Source organism: Leptopilina heterotoma, unplaced genomic scaffold, assembly GCF_015476425.1.
Source record: "Leptopilina heterotoma isolate Lh14 unplaced genomic scaffold, ASM1547642v1 Lhet_27, whole genome shotgun sequence".
Classification (NCBI taxonomy): domain Eukaryota; kingdom Metazoa; phylum Arthropoda; class Insecta; order Hymenoptera; family Figitidae; genus Leptopilina; species Leptopilina heterotoma.
In genome coordinates this window covers 2,916,649-2,936,734 of record NW_025110978.1, presented here as the reverse complement: position 1 = coordinate 2,936,734, position 20,086 = coordinate 2,916,649, and the positions used below count along the sequence as shown (strand labels likewise).

General features: G+C 24.2%; 2 protein-coding genes across 6 annotated transcripts in view; one reads left to right on the top strand and one right to left on the bottom strand.

Annotated features, from left to right (window-relative positions):
• The window catches only part of LOC122503805, a 244,198-nt gene that overhangs the window by 188,516 nt on the left and 35,596 nt on the right, over window positions 1-20,086 (bottom strand). The gene's annotated exons all lie outside the window — the stretch shown is intronic.
• On the top strand, window positions 4,714-18,897 carry LOC122503809. Its single transcript, XM_043614517.1, has 3 exons — window positions 4,714-5,284; window positions 12,931-13,140; window positions 17,608-18,897. The coding sequence occupies exons 1-3, from the start codon at window positions 5,180-5,182 to the stop codon at window positions 17,692-17,694; spliced, it is 402 nt and encodes a 133-aa protein (XP_043470452.1). The 5' UTR covers window positions 4,714-5,179; the 3' UTR covers window positions 17,695-18,897.

The following is a 20,086-nucleotide window of genomic DNA, read 5'->3' as shown; positions in this document are numbered from 1 at the left end:
ACAAAAAGTTTGGTAAGTACTTTAATTTTGAAAAAAATTCATATTTTTTTTGCTTAAAACTTAAAAGTTGTATAACTTTCAAAAAAAAAAATTTCTTTGGAGTGTCTTCATAATTAATAACAGTTTCTTATCAACATGAATGATATATGTCGAGGGAAAAAAAATTAAAGGTACCTATCATGGAAAAACAGAGGTACCCCATTTGACCCGCCTACCCCATTTTGCCCCACTCTCCCCTAGTGTTTAAAATACGTGGACTTTTTCTATTTTGTTCGGTATTTCAAATAGGTTTCTAAAATGAGTCTTAGTAGTTTTCTAGTTAGGCTCCTATTAAAGCCTAATTTCCCCCTGGACAAAATGGAAAAATTCCTTCACCTAACTTCACGTATAATTATCTTTTTTTTGTATTTTTGGAATTTTTCTTAGAAAAACAGACTTTTAATAGAAAATTTTTTTTAGCTTCAATAGTGCATGAATAGATATTAGAATTATTTTAAATATTTCTTACTGCACTTAGAACAAAAGTAAAAAAATTTCTTATTTTGCATTGAATTAGTTTTAAGGAAATTCTTTAGGGAAATATTTTCGGTACAAAAAAACTGCAAGCAAAAATGTGGAAAAAAGGTTTTCCTAAATTAATAATAATAAATAAATCGTTAAATTAATAAATTTAGATTCATAATTTAGATTAGTAATTTTGATTATTAATTTATTATTGAATAAAATTATTAATTTATTATATTAAAAATAATTTAAATACAAAATTAATTTATCAAATTTAATAAATTAAAATATAATTTATTAATTTATTAACAAATTTAATAAATGAAATTTAAATAAACTAATTTTCTAAATAAATGATTAAAAACTATGAGACTTAATGATTCCCAAAGCGCCAATAAATATAATGAAAAATACACGTGCTTTATTTTCTGTTTTTAATTTAATTTCCTTCAAAGAAGGCGTATGAGTATATTGGATTTTACGAAAGAATGTTCATTTCTAAATGTTCAATAGCGTCTCGTGCCAAAAGTAGTCGAAGTGGAAGGTCACCAAAATACAGGAGAGCATTTTCTAGTAAAAGACAATAAACATAATGCAAAACTATCCAAGTTGCAAAAGAAGAAGAGACAGCTCTCGTCTTTTGATAAATGTCAAATCCTCCCAATCAGTTATGTTTCCAATACATTAAATTAAAAAGAAAAAACCTCTGACAACCAATTCTATTAATATAAATACCGTGTATAAATAATTAATGTATCCAAGTCAAAATGCCACTTTTATTCGAAATAAACCAAAAAAATACCTGTCATTTATTAAGAAAATATTTCCAATTTGATACGACCAAAAATTAAATTAAAATAGAAAAATTATCAATCAAAATTTACGCTAATGAATACTAATTTTACTGTACATTATTTAATTATTATATTGTTATATATTACTTATAATTAAAAGAAGAAAAAGTAGAGAAATAAGAGAAAATAAATTATATTATTAATTATAACAATATTAAAATTGAAGAAAATAAATAGAAAAAGAAATTATATTATTTATTAATTGAATTTGAATTAATCAAAACTCTTTATATTATTGAAGTGCCATTTATATAGTAGAGATATTATTTACAAAATTCCATCTCTTATTCAAAATTCAAAAAAGAGATCTCTCAAAAAAATATCTCTTTCATTGTATTTCGAAACAATCGGGAAGTATTAGCAACTCATTTGCAACATTCTTTAAAACAAACCCAATTTTTTACCTTCACAATCATCTAAAAATACAAAGCAATACATCACCGTGTCCTCCTGCCTATTTATAAAGCGAATCGAACAAGCACAAAAAATTTGTAGAAATATTTTTTTTCTTATTTTCTTTTTTTTAATTTATTGTGAATAAAAAAATCCATTCGGAAAAGAGAGATGATGACAAAAAGAAATTAACTACTCTCGTAAGCGCGTAGGAGCAAATCAGTTTTTGATAAATTATTTTTCCTATTCAAAATAAAAATTCAATTTCTACATGGAAAGAAATGAATAAAGTGAGATTTACTATTCGTTTTATATAGTAAAAATAAAAATATTTAAAGTTTTTGTTCGCATTTCTGTCAAATTTTATATTTGACAGATATAATAAATTTTACTCCGCCCCTTAATAGAATAAATTTCTTCGGCAGAAGTAAATGTTTACCAATTTTTATTATTTTCCAAAAATTCTGAAAGTTTAAATAAACAAAATATTTTTACACTTTAAACATTTTCCAAACTCTCGACAAAACTTACTGAATGCATTAATTTAAATTAATAATTCTCTAAGTTTGAATTAGTTAAAAATAACTAATCTGATTGCAAAAAATCAGTTACTGATTTAAATATTAATATTTTACTAATGAAATAGTTAATAATGATTAATAATTAGTTAAATTTATTGCTAAGTTATGTCAAAATAACTAAAATTTTTACTAATTCAATTAGTGAAATTTGACTGTTTCTTTAGTTATTTATTTCCTATAAATTAGTTATTTTCTAAACTAATAAATAATTATTTTTCACTAATTGCTGAAGTAAAAAGTAAGCCACGATTTTATTAATAATTAGTTATTTTTAACTAATTTAGATTTAGAGAGAATAATGAATTAAAAATATAAGTTTAACACTTTGAAACATTATGAAATATTTTTTAACACGTAACGCATAAAATTACATAAAATAAAATTCGAATTTGGTGTAGAAATAAATGAATTTCATTCATTTGAACTTTTAGAACTTTACAGATATTTTTTATACTAAAAACTTTTCTTCACGGAGACAGTAAAATTTACATTGTAGGTAGTAAAAGTCGCACTTTATATTTTTCCGTGCACGTACTAAAATCTAGATTGTTTGCAATTTCTCCGCATTTTTGACAATTTTTACTACTTCTTGAGTAAATTCTATTATTTCTAAAGTAAATTTTACTACTTTCCTTGATAAGTTTAACAACTTTTTTCTTCTAAAGTTTTTTTTAAAAATAGTAACATTTACTACAAAATGAAAAAAATTTCAGTTAAAACAAGTTATTAAAATCAAAATATTGATTTGATTTCAATTTAAAAAGAAACTGACCTCGGACTGAAATTAGAAATAAGAAATAGTATCAAAAGTATCATAAAATTATCATAACAGTTGCAAATAATCATTTATTTATTATTCATTTATTTATTTAAAAATTATTAAAGAAAAAATTCTTGGGGGATAAAATGGTGGTTCAATTTCTCCACTTGAGAACGCCAAGATTGCCACTAGGTGGCGGGAAATCTGGTTTTTTCAACTGAACGTTCGCAGGTGGAGAGTAGCATCTCCATATTGAATCTCAAGATAAGATGTTCGGCAATATTTGTAATTCTACAATTATTTATAATCAAATTTCGAGAGTTTGACAATTAATATAAACGGATTTAAATTTTAATTTACTTTAATTTGCGATATTTTTATTTTTCATTTTTTTCAATCTTAAAATTAATTTCTTCACTAAATAAATTGATATTTAAAATCTCGTTTTAAGAAATAGTATCATTAGTGTCTTTTTTAACAAAATAAGTGTTATTAGTAACTTATGTTTAAAAATAGTAGCTAAATAGTTATGTGAGGTAAAAAAATTTTCAAAAAGTAGGTATCAATAATCGCGTGAGTCCGAGGCCTAAACTAATTTTTTACATTTATTTATCAGATTTATTTTGAGACCAAAAATAGTTGAAGACTTGATTTTACAGTAACAATTCCAGGGTTACCACTAAAATTTTATTTTATTTTTTCCTGATTTTTGGCTAATTTCGAAAAAAAGATCTAACTTCTTCCATAACTGTAAAGCATTTTTAATCAATTCGTAAAAATAATTAAATTCACAAAAAGTTGCTTACAATACTTTTATTTATATCTTTATTTTTAAAATTATTCGAAACATCAATAATTATTTTTAAATAAAATAATAAATTATTATTAGGTTTACAAGTACCTAATAATAATTTAGTCCAGAAATTCAAATTTACAAAAATTTTAATTTAAAACATTCTGAAATTCAATTTTATCTACATTGTAATTGCAACTCTTTCAATATTCAATTACTTTTGAAACTTTTATGTAAAATTATTCGATAAATCAATTATAAATAATTTCATGAAAATTCTGAGACCTTCTGAAATTAAATTAATTATAAAAATTATAACTGCAGATCTTTCTAAAATTTCCCTGATCTGTGTCAACCTTGAATTAAATAAAATTATTGTTTTTTATCACTAGAGTTCAATTATACAAATAAATTTGTTGTCATACATATATTCAAACCGTTTATAATAATCTATATTTAGAAGAAAAAAAATATTTTTCTATTCGAATTTTTATACAAATTTCCCCTTAAAAAATTTTGTCAACTTATCGTGATTTTAAATTTAAAACAGAAATTTGTAAATAAAAAATCGACTGAAAAATAAATTGTTTTCCTTTCCATGAACTTCACCAATGTCAAAAAATATAAAATCCTCCAAAAAAGGAGATAGAGTACCTCTTCCTCGCTTTTTTTTCCTCATGAGAGGAACATTTCTATACTTTTGTGTGAATTCAATATTTAAAAAAAAATCGTATCAACATTTAAGCAGATAAAAATGTTGACACTTGAATGATTAATAAGATTGAAAGGAGGGAGAAGAGGTTGGCAGCATCCTATCATCGTCGAAGCGTCGCGACGCTCTGAGCTATTTTTTTAAACTTTTTTTTTTAAACACAGTAATAGTGGGGCGTCACTCTATTTCGGTCGGACCCGTGCAGGGACATTCAGTCTGTGAGCAAACTTCTTCACCAGGAGTCGCGGGAATCGAAAATCGAAATGTTTCTCGTAATCTCGTGATGAGGTCGCCCCAGAAAGAAGGAGAAGGAGAACAAGAAGAAAGAGAGAGAGCAAGTCACTTGCAAATGAAGTCAGCGACGACCTCAGGGTTAATCGCTGAACTTGTTCCTAAATTTCTCACTCAAGGACACGATGACAATCAACAAATTATAAACATAGTGAAAATCTGATTGAAAATCTTATATTTAAAATCAATCAAATAGGATAATTAAAACTTAATTTAAACTAAATTCAAAATTTGTGGAACTAATTGAATTTTTTTTCAATTGTTTTGGGGTAAAAAGTGCTCAAGAGAAAAATGTTTTATACGGAACAAGATGAGGAGGAAGAGGCGCTGCTTTGCAGTCCTGCTTTAATGGCAAGAAGAGCATCGGAATCCTGGATTGTTGCTCCTCCTGTTGAGGTATTGAGAGAAAGAGAGATATAGAGAATTTACTGTCCTTGCTCTAGTTTACTACAGAGAATATAAACCGGAAATGAAGTCTGGCAACCACAAGCACTCAATGATTTTCTCGTTTCCGATTCTCAACAAAGTGATGATAAATCAAAAATTTTATCGATTATTATACTGCAGTGAGAAGTCAAAGCTCAAGAAATCTTCAATATTTTTTTTTTGTAGTTTTCTTCTAGTCGGGAGGTCAAGTGGAAAAAGGCAGATAAAGTAAAGAGCAAAAGTTTGATTTTTTTTTATATAATGCAGTGTCATCAGAAGGGGCGCGATGATAATCGACACGCCTGGAAGGATTTGATTGGACTACTTATAGATTTTTTATAACGGTTCAACATTTCTTTTCTACTAATCATCTTCTCTTTTTTTTTTGTTTCTTATTCTAGAGTCAATTAAAGATATTGATAAAGAAAAGACGATGAACCTACGAGTTCAAATTGAGAGAGATTAATAAAGACACATGGCAGAAAGATTTTCTTCTCCTGATCTTTATAACTACAATAAAGTATTTAGTTTTCAAGAGATAAAACAAATAATTTTTACATTTAGTTAATTAAATACAAAAGAAGTAATTGGAATAGTAGGTAAATTTTTTTTTAATACACCAATACATTCGGACAATCGGTTTTTTAATATTCGTGTAAAAAAAAATTTTTTTCACCTACTATTCCAATTAATATCAACTCGGACGTAAAAGTTTATTCAATATACAAAAGAAGTAAAAATTAAGAAAAAATTTGAAAAAAGTACTTTCCACCTAAGGAGAAAGGTGAAAGAAAGAAAATACCTCTATCTACAGATGAATGCAGACTAATAATGATTAATTACAGATTAATAATGCACACAGAAAAAAGTAATTTTCTAATTAAAAGGAAAACTCCTCTAATATCCATTCAATTTATCATTTACAAAAACAAAAGTATTCCACTTTAAGTTACAATATTTTTTATACTTCACGGAAAAAAAATTTACCTGAAATTTAATTAAATTAGAGAAATTTTTAGTTGTTTCAGTTAGGACTTTCGCTAATCTAGAAAAACTTATCGATGTTCCAGGTGAAGCTTTCTTGCCGTGTTTGATGGTTAATAATAAAACAGGAAAATGTTTTTGAAATTTTTATGTAAAAAGAACATTGAATTCAAGTTTATTAAATTTAATTAAAAAAAAATTTGGGCAAAAAATTGAAAAAAATACTCAAAAATTTCTAAGAAGATGACATAAGTTCAATTTTAACAAGGGTTCTTTAAAAATAAATTTTTTTACGACTTCTAAACCAAAGGGTAGAAATTAATTTTAAGACATAAAATTATTTATATATTTTCCGAAGTGATAAAATATGAAACATTCGTCACACAAAAAGTACACTTTCGGTAAGAAAAATAAAAGTAATTTAACATTATACTTTTCCTCGTAACTGAAAAAAAATTCTAAACACGCACGGAACTGTATTCGAACAGGTGCAAACTTTCTCTCAGTATTATAATTAATAACATGACTTTTATTTTATGAAAAAAAGGAAGAAATCAAATCAAATACACCTTTCTAACTATTATTATAAATAATATATCTTTAATAAACGATTGTTTAATTAAAGGAAATTAAAATTAGTATTATTAAAACATTAATTAAAATTTTTATTATAGTATTATTGACATATATTTTGTTCATACTTCTTTGTATATAAACTTTTCTCAATATACTGTTTGAAAATATTAGGCCTCGGACTGAATTCAGAAATAAAAAATAAAAAACATAAAATTTTCGTAACAGTTGCGAATCGTCGCACATTAAAATTTACTAATAATTAGTATTGTATTTGAATAATAAACGTTATAAATGTGCACTCAAAACACAATTTAAATTATTCACACAATAACATTTTTTTTAATTATAAAAAAGTTTTTGAGGGATAATATGGCAGTTTAATTTGTCCACTTGAGAACACCAAGATCTCCACTAGGTGGCGGGAAATCTGATTTTATCAACTGAACTGCCATCTAGTGGTGACCTTGGTGACCTTGGTGTTCGTAATTCTACAATTATTTATAATCAAATTTAAAGAATTTGGAAATTAATATAAACGGATTTTAATTTTTAATTTACTTTCATTTTTATATTTTTATTCTCTTCAATTTTTATTTTTTTTAGAGTCTTAGAATTAATTTCTGCACTAAATAAATTAATATATTGAAAACTCGGTTTAATAAATAGTACCATTAGTGTCTTTTTAATGAAATTAGTGTTTATAAAAATAGTAGCTAAATAGTTGTATCAAGTGAAAAAAGTATCAATAGTCGCGTGAGTCCGAGGCCTAACATTTTGATAATAATATTTGTGGTAACTATTTTATTAATAATTATTAATGTATTATTAATCATATACTTTATTAATTCTTCTTGTGAATATCTTTAATACTACTTGCATATAATTAAAACTTCTAAATATTTTTTAATAGCACTAGCATATGTGTCGCGCTCAGAAAAAAGATACCTAAGAAGCAAAAAATTTGAGGTTGTGTTTGTAATTTTTGGAATGAAAATACACATAACGGATCAATTCTGAATATAAACCTCTGAAGTTTAAATCTTTATTACATTTAAAATAATTTTAAAAAACTGATTTTAGTTTTACAGAATCAAACAGAAACTGACAATTAAGGTAAAAATGACACAAACATAGCCTAAAATTGATTTGCTTTTCAGGTGTCTTTCTTCGAAGAGCGTCACACATATTTTTTAGTACTACTTGCAAAGATTTTATTAATATTTTTTGTAAGTATTTTTTAATACTATTTGCAAATATTTTCTAAATACTTTGTTAATACTTCATGTGAATATTTCTTGATACCACTGGCAAATATTCTATTAGCACTTTTTGTAAATATTTTATGATACTACTTGCAAATATTTTGTCAATACTGCTTAGAAATATTTTGTTGCTACTTCGCCAAAATATCTTTTCAATTTTTCTTGAAAATAATTTATTAACACTACATTTAATAAGTTACTGTAGGTAATACTAAAAAAAATAATTTTGTACTGATTCTGTTACTGATTTGCTCTATTATTCAATTCCAAAAACAAGCAAATTCATCTATTTTTCCAGAGTGGATTTTAATTATTCCCATAATATAAAATTTATTAAAATATGAAAATTTCTCCGCAACTTCCCGTTAAATTCCACGTGTGCAAAAAGAAAATCAGAAAATAAATATATTGATTTACTTATATGACATAAAAGCCGTAATTTCACCTTTCCTTCAAATTGTTTATGCAACTGACAATTAGAATAAGATAAATGGCAACATAAAATCTTGTATTTCATCTCCGAACAGTAAATGTCTCGGAGACGGTTTTAATTGTCGGCATGCGGAAAAACTCATATATAACAAACAAGAAATAATATATCCGAAAGAAGCAAATTTTATATTCAGAGGAAGCAAAAAATAACAAACTTTAAAGTTAAACAATTTGCAAAGAAAAATAATAGATATTTTCAACAGATTTTGAATTAACTGGCTTTTACTATGGTCTAGTAGGTATATTTAAGAGAAAAATATTTCCTAATTTTTCATTTATTTCAAAGTGAATATTTAATTTGAAAATTAATTTTTAAAAAGGGTGTAATTTAATCTCTTCTGTCTAAATTAGTCAGAATTAAAATATCAAACTAACATCAATTGAACTAAACCAAAAGTAAATGAAATTCAGTAAAGAAAATTTAGTTTGCTGATTAATTTTAAATTTATAAACTCAGTTATTTACTTGTAAATTAACATTTACTATAATAACACCTACTAATAAATAAATATTTTTTTCATGTGGTAAAATAAATTTCTATACGATTAGTTGCAATGGATGTACTGGGGTTAGAAAATTAAACAATATAACATAGTGAATCCATAACGAAGGACATTCTACCGTAAAGCATATTGTCCTTCAACAAAGTAAGGTTACAATAAAGTATAGCTATTAGAGTGATGATCAGAGTCAAAGTAAATATACGTTCAATCCATAAAAAGCCAGTCTGTGACAAATTTATTAAATCTAAAAGTTTTCCCATTATAAAAAAATTTTGCTACAATAAAAAAAGAAGTATATAAAGAACAGAATAAAAATGAACAGCATAAAAAAATAACAAAAAAACGCAATCAAAAAGAAATATCGTTAATGATAAACCAAAACAAAACTGATGAGAAATGAAACCAACAAGAAAGTCTTTTAAACACCTAAATTATTTTAAAACAATTCTGATTCTAACTGCTGCAAAATTTTGACATCATTTATACGTACATAATATTTCTAAGATAATATCGAAAAAACTAGTCAAATATATATATATATATATGGGAGTAATAATAATAATTTGAAAAATTTAAAAGGAGTTTTGAAATTTTTTCCAAATACTTAAACTTGCACTGATTAAGGAAAGAAAAAAAATTCAAAGTATGTTTACGCTTTGGCAATTCTCCAATGATTTCGTTCAACAAATTACCGAACACGTAATTGTAGCTATTGGCTGGGCACACAAGATTCGCACAGCACTTTAGAGGAATCAACGTTTCCAATTATAATACCTATATAATTTGCTCTGATCTATAAGGTACAGACGCTCACCATTTCTGTAATCATTAATTAGGCACTGCAGCAATTAAATATCAAATATACATATCTAATGATGACCTGTTCTAATTTTCATTTTCGACACAAAAAAAGAAACAATACAAAAAGGAAGACAATAATTTATATTCATACTTTAACAAACTAAAAGAAACGGAGTTCAAAGTCAAAGTAAAATCGAATCGAATAAGAAATTTTCAAATTTTTTAAAGAAGACATTTTTAACATTTAATTTTATGATGAATAAATAATGAATTATAAATAAAATATAATAGATAGTTACAATAATTAGTTGTAATAATATAGGGGAGAGTGGGGCAAAGGCGCTAGATTTACATTTATCGATGTATATTTTTTAAATTAAGCAATTAATTTATGCGGTCTTTGTTTTTCATTATTCTAAAACTAATCAACAAGAAATTTTAATAGTTGTTATTAAGTATATTATAATTATAAATACATTATTTAATGAAATTTAAAAACAATGGAAAAAATGCCTTTGCCCCACACGCTGGGGCAGCGACGTTTTCGCTTATATTTCTAAAAGAAAGCATTTATAAGCCTTAAAAAAATTAACAAGTGATATTTATTAGTATAATATTTACGAAACATAAGGTTAACAACATATTATTAAAAGAATTAAACTATTTAAATAAAAAATAAAAACTTTTAGTGATTTTAACCTTATATTGTGAATTAATACATAGAAAATTCTAATATTCAATTGTTTTTAACCAAATTATGTTCAATATTGCCTTTGCCCCACATAACAAACTTTTTTTTTTACTTTAAATTTAAAATATTTAGATACAAAATTAAACTAAAACACCACGCCAGTTGTGTAGAGAAATATTTAATTTATTTACATGTTACGTTTTTAAAAATTAAATACTTAAACTTATGTTTTAAAAAATAAAAGTTTGTTCAGTAAAATTATCATTTTATTTTTGCAAAACAATTTTTTTGTTATATTTCTTAAAATATTTGATATTTTTAGGTTTTTCTTTTTTTAATCAATTGGTCTGATTGCATTGCAACTTAATTTTTAATACCAATTGAAATAGACAGAAAATAAAGGAGATATTTTAAAAAACGTCTTTGCCCCGCATAGCGCCTTTGCCCCACTCTCCCCTAACAATTTATTTATTTGTATAACAAAATAATTTATTCTATAATAATTCAATAATAATATTATTTTTTCTGGTTATCCATTTTTTTATATAAAAATTTATTATAATTAATAATTTATGATTTTATAATAAATAATATCTATAGTAAACAAAAATTCATGACGCTTGAAAAATTATTGTCATTTATGGAAGTTAGTTTGAATATTGTAAGGAGTTATTTTAAGTAGCATTTGCAATAAATATTTATTTTTATTGGAGATGTGGGAATCAAGAAAATTTCTCACAATTTGAATTGAAATAAATCGAATAATTGACGCAGTAGTTGGGGAAAAATTTCCTTACAAAATTTTTGTATACAGAAAAATTTAAAGTAACATTTACTATTTATAAAGTAAAATATTAATTGTTTGGAATATCATGACTCTATATTTTTTATTCGTTGAATAATCATTAAACAAACACTACGAACAAACAGAATTTCAAATTACAAATAAAATAAAATTTTCAGTAAGTCAAATTTTTGCAATTTTTAAAATTAAATTAACCCAAATTTTTAATTAATAAAATTTTAATTTGACAGAATTATTAGGCCAGTAAAAAATTGACAATTTTTTCTTGACAAAATAAAAAAAATTTATATTTAGGTATTAAAACAAAACTTATTTAAATCTTTTGGTGTTATTAAAAATAAAAGTTTAAACTGTAAATTTATAATTATTTATGACAAGACATTAATTTAAAGAGTATAACAATTAATATAAGTGGATTTAAATTTTGAATTCTCTTTAATTTGTGATATTTTGATGGTCTCCAATTTTTTTAGATTTATCTTTAGTCTCAGAATTATTTTAACAATAATTTTAAATATAAAAATAATTTTAAATTTAAAATCTAATCTATCACTATTTCCGTAAAAATTTCTGACTGGTCAATTTTCAAATTGAAGTTTTGTTAAAATTGACATTCTGAAATTTAAAAGTCGACTTACTTAAAATTTAATTAAATTGACACTTCTACTAAATTAAAATTCGATTGATTTATATTTCCTTCGAATAAAAATTTGATAAAATTATATTTTTTTTTAATGGAAAATTTGATGAAATAGAAATTCTCTAATATTAAAATTCTGTTTAGTATAATAATTATATAGGTGACATAATATTCTGTTAAGTAAACATTTCAATAAGCAAATATTCAGGTTAATTGAACTTCAAAAATTGAAAATTTGGTTTAATAAAAATTTAATTTAAGGAAATTCTGTCTAATAATTATTCGACGATTAAAAGATTTATTTATTTATAAAAAAATTTCTGCACACTTCTGTAAATTTTTACTACTTTCGGAGTAAATTTAATTACTTTCGAAGTAACTTTTAGTAAAGAGTTCATAAAATTTGCTCCAGATCTTGTGAAATTTACTCTGTAATAATTATTAAATTAAATATTAAAAATTGACGGAGCAAATTTTCAATTCAAGAATTTAAAACTCGATAATTATTTAAAAATAACAATAACAATAGTAATAAAAATTATTATTATTTTTATTGAATAATAATATAAAAAAAATTAAGTATCTTTTGGATAATGATAAACACGATAATAATAACAATAATAAAAACATATAATTCGAGAATATTTTCGAACTTGTACTCAAACCATCACAGTGCTAATACAAAGATTCGCACATGTCTAAAAAAATTATTTATTTATTATTTCTGCATCTATATTAAATTGTAAATTTTAGTAAGTTGTGGATAAATTAATTAATTTTTTTCTCTGAAACCAATATAAAATAATAATTCCTATAGTGAAAAAAAGACTGATCCTACAACGAAATTCCTCTCCTTGTTTAGGCAATGCCAGTGCCCGCAGTGTCCCTGCAAAGAAAAAAATCCTTGCCGGATGTGGCCCAACCGATCCAGTTGAGTGCGACCGCTCCATTATCTAGGGAGGAAGTCAGCAAACTGAGCAGCTTGAGGCGCGAGGAAATTCGCAGGCAAATCGACGAAAGCGAAAGGCTCCGGGCCAATCCTCTGCTCTACTTAGTCAGTCCTCAGGTTAAAGTGAGTGTCACGAGAACGAGGACGCCTTCTTTTCATCTGGCACTCGTTTGGTTTTTTTGTTTTGTTTTTTTTTGTCAACGAATGAGAACAGATAAGAGAACTTCCCCATATCTAAGGCATTGTTACTCGGGATTTTTTTCTTGATGGTTTCCTATGTAATTTCTCTAACGACGCGGGAAGAAAAAGAAACAAATGTTTTGAGAGAAAAACAAATTAACCCCATGAGAATAATGTATAGAAACACATAATTTCTCGCGAAGAAATTAGAAAAAAAAACCACCATAGAAAATAATAGTGGAAAATTCTCTCCAACTGCGAGAGTTTTATACAAGTTTGCACAAAATGTGAAAAATTATTTTAAAAATATATTTAAGCATAATTAACATAAATACAATACAAAAGTATTTCAATCATATTTTTTCGATTATCAAAAATGTTTTAATTCTCGAATATGTAATAAATTTTTTCCGATTTTTGGAAGATGTGTTTCATTTTTTAAAATAGACATCTTCCAAAAATCGAAAAAATAATTTATTTAATAATTGTGGAAGAATTTACAAAATATTGATTCTTGAATATTTTTATAGTTGTCAATTTAAAACTAAGTGTATCAAAATTTATCAATTATCAATCAGTTATTTGATAATTTTGTTCCAATTTGTCAAGAATCATAAAAAATAAAAAAGAATCATTAAAATTATTTTTAAAATAATTTTTTACAAAAAAATTTGAACAAATTAGGGGAAAATCTTGTTTGACAAAAAATAATTACAGACTAATGTCACTGTTTATAGACTTAAAATAAATAGTAATAAATAAAATATAGACTTTAATATAAAGATGGACTAAAATATTTATTTAAATATTGTCATGATAAAAATTATTTTATTCACTAAATAAAAAAATGAAACGAGAGTAAAATAGTTGAAAAATCGAAATAAAAATAAAACCCTGAATCATCAATAATTTTTTGGCACCGTTACTAACAAAAAGTATGTGCACGGTGTTATAACACTAGAATATTTTTTTAGCATAAGCTTATAAGCTCCCTCTGATTGCACGATTCGCTTTCCCCTATTTGGTCAAATATCCTGAGCCAATGTCCGACAATTTATTTAAACGATAAGAGAAAATAGAACAATTATCATATAAACCAAAAAATATTAAATGTTTCTTTAATTACAGATTTTAATCCATTTGGAAATAATTTTATTTTCCAAAAAGTTTTTAATGATCAAATGAAGGAAATCCTTTTCTCTTATTCGAATATTTCTAAAAAATATTGTACTTGAGATCGATTATGTAAATTCATTTTTAATTTGTCTTTCATTTTCACCTTCATTTTTACTTTAAGTTTAATAGAATTTTACTTTCACTTTCATTTTTACTTTCACTTTTATTACCACTTTCAGTTTGCAAAATTTTTTTTTCACTCTCAGTTTGATGGAAAGTGAACATTAAAATTTGTCAAAGTGAAAATGTAAATAAAAAACTGAAAGTAAAAATGAAAGTGAAAATATAAGTCTAACAAAGTGAAAATGAAAATAAAATTTAATCAAGGTGAAACTGAAAGTGAAACTATAAATTAAAAATTTATGGAAGTGAAAATAATCATTAAAAGTGGAAGTAAAAATTAAAGTCAAAGTGGTAATAAAATTACATAATCGACCCCCTGGAAAGAAAAACAATTAAATTAAATATTTACTTCTAGTTAATGATTAATTTCTTAAAAACACATTGAAAAAAAAATTTATTTGATTCAAATAACCGATTAATTATCTATTATTATCAAAAAAATATTATTTAAATCAAATAAATTGTATTTGAACCAAATATTTCAGTTTAAAAAAAATACCATTTAATTGACAAATATAAAAAGTATTTGAGACAAATAAATATTTATTTTACAATAGACAAGTAGTCGATTATTTCAATGAAATAATTTTTTTTTTCAATGTAGAAAACAATATTTTCTATGAAGCTCAAACTGGCACCCTGTTATCATCAGCACCCACTTAATTTTGGAAATTAAATTTTAAATTTTATTATTTTTTGTTTGTTTGAACCAAAATAAAATTTTTAAAAATTTAGTGGATGCAAGTTGTCGGTGAAGGTCTCAGCTTCGTTTTTCTAGTAAAATTTAAATTGAAACAATCTTTCATTTGAACATTCGAAACTTTCACTGCAAAAAGAAGTATCTTATTTAAGATGTTTTGGTAGTCATTTCTAAGATGTTATGGTAGTCACTTTTTAGTCATTTAAAATATCTTAATTTAAGATACTTTAAAAAACTTACAGAAGTATCTTACTTTCTTAAGATAGAAGAAATATCTAAGACGTATAAAACATCTTAAAAATCAGTAAGATACTTTAGAAAACATCTTATTTTAAGATATCAAATAAGACACTTATTTTTGCAGTGTTAGGGATATTTGATTTTAAATTTTGTTTTTGTTTTCTTAGAGGTCCTTGAAGTTAGCGTCGACGCTAATTTTAGAAACGTTTCTCTAGAAATGAAGATTAGTGAAAAATTAAAAATTTGTTTTTGAAGAAATTATTAAAGTTATTTAAAATTATTCAACTATTTCATGGTAAAAAACAATTTTCATTTCAATTTAAATTTAAGTTTTTGAAAGAAGGTTAATTTACGTTTTCATTTAGTTAATTATGCGGTAAATTTCAGAAAATTTGAATTCTAATAATTGAAAATTAAAAAATAAAGAAATATTCAAATTGTCTTAATTTCAGCATTGTGAAAATTTCTGAAATTTTTGTCATGTTTATGGTACTTACATATAAAGGAAGAATTTCTCGAAATTTGAAGAAAATTTACGCAGAAAATCAATTTTCTCTCGCAGGAATAGTTGCAGAGGAACGTTCTCAAAGAAGATTAAGGAATTTATTCTCTCAAAATTATATTACCGAATTTCCAGGGTTTCAAAATTATTATCAAAGTTCTAATTAACCAAAGTTGTACAACTACTGAAAGTTTATAGAAACTATAGTTTATAGTAAACTTATTTTTTAAGGCAAATAATTTTCACTAATGATAATGGCAAAAAGCAATATATTGTTGTTTCACTTGTTTAACAGATTTTTTCTAAAACGTATTTCTAGAATTTTTCTACTCATTTCCACTTAACATAACAATTTCTACTTAGTCGAAATTTTTTTATGAATAAAATTGAATTAAAATTGATTGAAAGAATTCTTATTTAACATACAAAATTTCTTAACCAAAATTTTTATCAAAATAGTTGGATTATGTAATTTGAACTAAAATTCAATCAAAGAATTTTTATTTAACATTAAAATTTCTTAACCAAATTTGTCAAAATTATTTGAATTAATTTTAATTAAAATCAAATGAAATAATTTTTATTTAACATTGAAATTTCTTAGCAATTAAATTAAAATTAATTAAAATTGCATAGTCAAATTGTTTGACAAAATAGTTGGATTTATTTAATTTAAAATTAAATGAAACAATTACTATTTCCATTTTACCGAATTTTTAAATAATTGAATTTTTACTTGGATAAATAGAGTTTTGATGAATAATAAATTCTGACATTTTAAAAATTTTACTAAAAAAGTAAAAATTCTAAATATTGAGCAAAATAAAAATTTTGATAAATGATAATTCCGACAAATAAGAATTTCCATTAAATGAAAATGTGCACTTATACAAATTTCATCGATCAAATACCTGTTTTTCCAAAAATGTTTTTCTTTGAAATTACGAAAATTCTTCTATTAAACAAAATTTCAATAAACTAGAAAATTTGCCATAAAATATCCTGTTTACAAAAAAAGCTGTTAAATAAAAATTAGCTTCAGTAGAAATTCGAATAAAATGTTTTATTATAAAAAATTCTGCATTTTCATATTCAGTTCAGTAATAATAACTAATAATTCATGAAAATGAAATTTTCTCAAATAAAAATTCGGCCTCATAAATTTTGATCCAAGAAATTCGACTTAATAAATTTCAAAGAATATATTTCAGAATCCAAAAATCTTTTTAAAAACTATTTCTACTTTTTGTTACATACGAAAAAAATTAAAAGAAATTAATAATTGAATAAATAGAAAATTAAAGCAAAAAAAATAAAAAGAAACAAGTTTTCCTATTTACAGTCAATTTTCTGCTTTTTAATCAAATAAAAAACTGAAAATCAGTGAAAAAATGAAACTTTTTGTCCAACACTAAAAATAATTGAGAGGATTAATTAATTTCTACTGAAAATTATAGGAAACAGAAAATTTAAAGAAACAAGTTAAAAAATAAACAAGTTTATTTTTACAGACAATTTTCTGCTTTTTTAAAAAATAATAAAACCATAAAAATCAGTGAAAAATTACCCCAAAAAAAAGATAAAAATAAATCATATGAAAAATCGCTTTAAGAAAAAGAAAAAACAAAAAAATACGAATAAAATATGTCTTTTTCTTATAAAATTTCAGGACTGGTTTTCGCGACAGCAGCTTGTGATGCTGGTACTCTTTATCAACATATCTCTAGCTCTGATGTTCTTTAAATTGTTGACGTAGCAACCCGCCAACGATTGGATAAAACGTCGTGTGCTGGACGTCACTTGAAAGTGACCTCATCAGTTCGCTTCGTAATTACCCGTGGCAGACAAAAATTTAACCGCTGAAAACGGCTTTCTTTTTTGGAGGAAAAAAAAAGAAAAATAGTTCAGCAACATGCCAGTGCCTCACCAGGGCACGTAAAGAAGAGAAACGTTCAAAGAAAGGAGATTATTATTATATTTTTTCTTTTTTTTTTGTTTTCATCATTGATAAAAATCAAGAGAAAAGTGGACACAAATTTTCTTCTCTAAGGTCCAAAAAATAAAGTGAAAAGAATTTGTCTCTTTTCAAACTGAAAGTTTGATTACGAAAAACCAAAAAAAAAAAAATTTTTTTTTGCCTAGAAAATGGCAAATACAACTCTGTCATAAATATTATATAAATATAAGAAGAAAACAAGGAAGACTCAATTGTTTCTATATAAATGTGTCTCTCTCTCTCTATATATATAAAGAAAAATCTACCAAAGGAGACGAGAAATCATGTTTTCGCGAACGCAATACTTTTTTCTAGTCGACGACGAAATGTGTACGCAAATTGCTCTATTGCAATATTGTTTCCACTGTATTTTGTACTCGCGGGGATTAATAAAAAAAAATAATAATAATAATAAATAACGCGAAGCGATAAGCACACAATCTCCCCCCTCCCCCTTTTCCTCGCGAGCGTTGCGACATACCTGCTATTTTTACACTGAATATTTTAATAAGAATTGCATATATACTATAATCGAATTCTCATTATAAAGGTTTTATGTCGATCGAGAGCGCGAGTATAGTGTTTCAGAGTGAATCAAAAAAAAAAATAATGTATATCAAAAGTTTCCAAAAAAAATAAAAAAAGAAGCTTAAATTTGCTACTTGTATACGTCTTGTGATTGGTCCTTTAATCTTGTAAAATAAAAAAAAGAAAACCTAGTTTTCTAAAACTTAAAATTCAGATATTCAAACTTGGACCATTTACTCTCTCGTGTGTATACAATTCCCATAAAGAGAAAAATATTGTAAAAAAAATGTATTTGACATATAAAATAGACTCGTTTTTCAATATATGCTAATTGCTCATATTGTAATTGAATTGCACAGTATATTTTATATCTGTAAATGTAAATTGTAAACTTAAAAAATCAGCAGATTATACAAATTATTATTACATTTATTATTCTTTTCTTCCTTTCCTATTATCATTTTAAAAAAATTACATATATATATACTAACATGATAATTTTAATCACAAAAAAATAATTTATCATTAACAACAAAGAACAAGAAAAATTTATTACTTTGCAAATTGTAAGTGATTTTTCCAAATGAAAAAAAAAACATTTTATGTAAATAATAAACACTATATAACACTCTTCATATCTTATCGAAAAAAAAACGAAAATTCCCTCGCGAGAAAATTGCACAATTTTTTCAATAATACCTAATGAAACATATATAAACATATAATCATAAATTTTATACAATGCCCAATTTTTTAAATCGCATTAATGATAATTACTGATTCACTCTGTACTATGCATCCGTTTATTACCAAAAAAAAACAGAAACAAAAAAAATGGAGTGTGATCGACTTGAAACGCGATGACAAGATGCAATTTTGAATCTATTTATCTAATATATATATGTATAATAATAATTGCGTTACGTTGTGAGACTCATAAAAAAAATCGTAACGCATTGTTTATTCCGCGTAGAATTTTGAACGCGTATAAAATGCCGCAAGTCGGTGAAATTTACAAATATTGAATATTTAACAGGTAAATAATATTTATTACTCGGCTACTGTATGTTCTTTAATGCTCAGTGCCCAAAATCCGTCAAGGGAATTTGAAAATTATGCAAATTTTAGTGTTACTTTTAGTCATGACTTGTTTTTTTTTAAATTTATATTTAACTTATACAAAAGGCAATTTTTTCATCACACGAACATATAAACAAGACATTAATTCTGAATAAAATTCATTTTTCATTTTTGGCGAACATACAATTATTTTTATAACAAATTGTGTTAATTAACAAAATTTGTAATTTAGTTTTGAAATATAATTTTAAAATTTGATATTTATACTTTTAAATTTTTCTAAAGTTGCAAATTTGTAAATTATAATTTACATTTTAAAAATTTGTAAATTTGAAAATTGAAATGTACATTTAGAAAAATTTTAATTTAAATGTTTCAAACTTTTAAGATTTATAAGTTATTTTCACTTCCTAAATTTTTAAATTATAATTTACATTTTTAAAATTTGTAAATTTGTAAATTTATAGATTTGAAAATTTATTGAAAATAACATTAAAAAAATTTTTAATATATAAAATAAATTTCATGTTTTTTACTTAAAGTT

Coding starts and splice junctions, on each gene's coding strand:
- LOC122503809 (XM_043614517.1), top strand. CDS start 5,180: ATGTTTTATACGGAACAAGATGAGGAGGAAGAGGCGCTGCTTTGCAGT. Junction 5,285..12,930: donor TTGTTGCTCCTCCTGTTGAG/GTATTGAGAGAA, acceptor CTCCTTGTTTAG/GCAATGCCAGTGCCCGCAGT. Junction 13,141..17,607: donor TAGTCAGTCCTCAGGTTAAA/GTGAGTGTCACG, acceptor ATAAAATTTCAG/GACTGGTTTTCGCGACAGCA.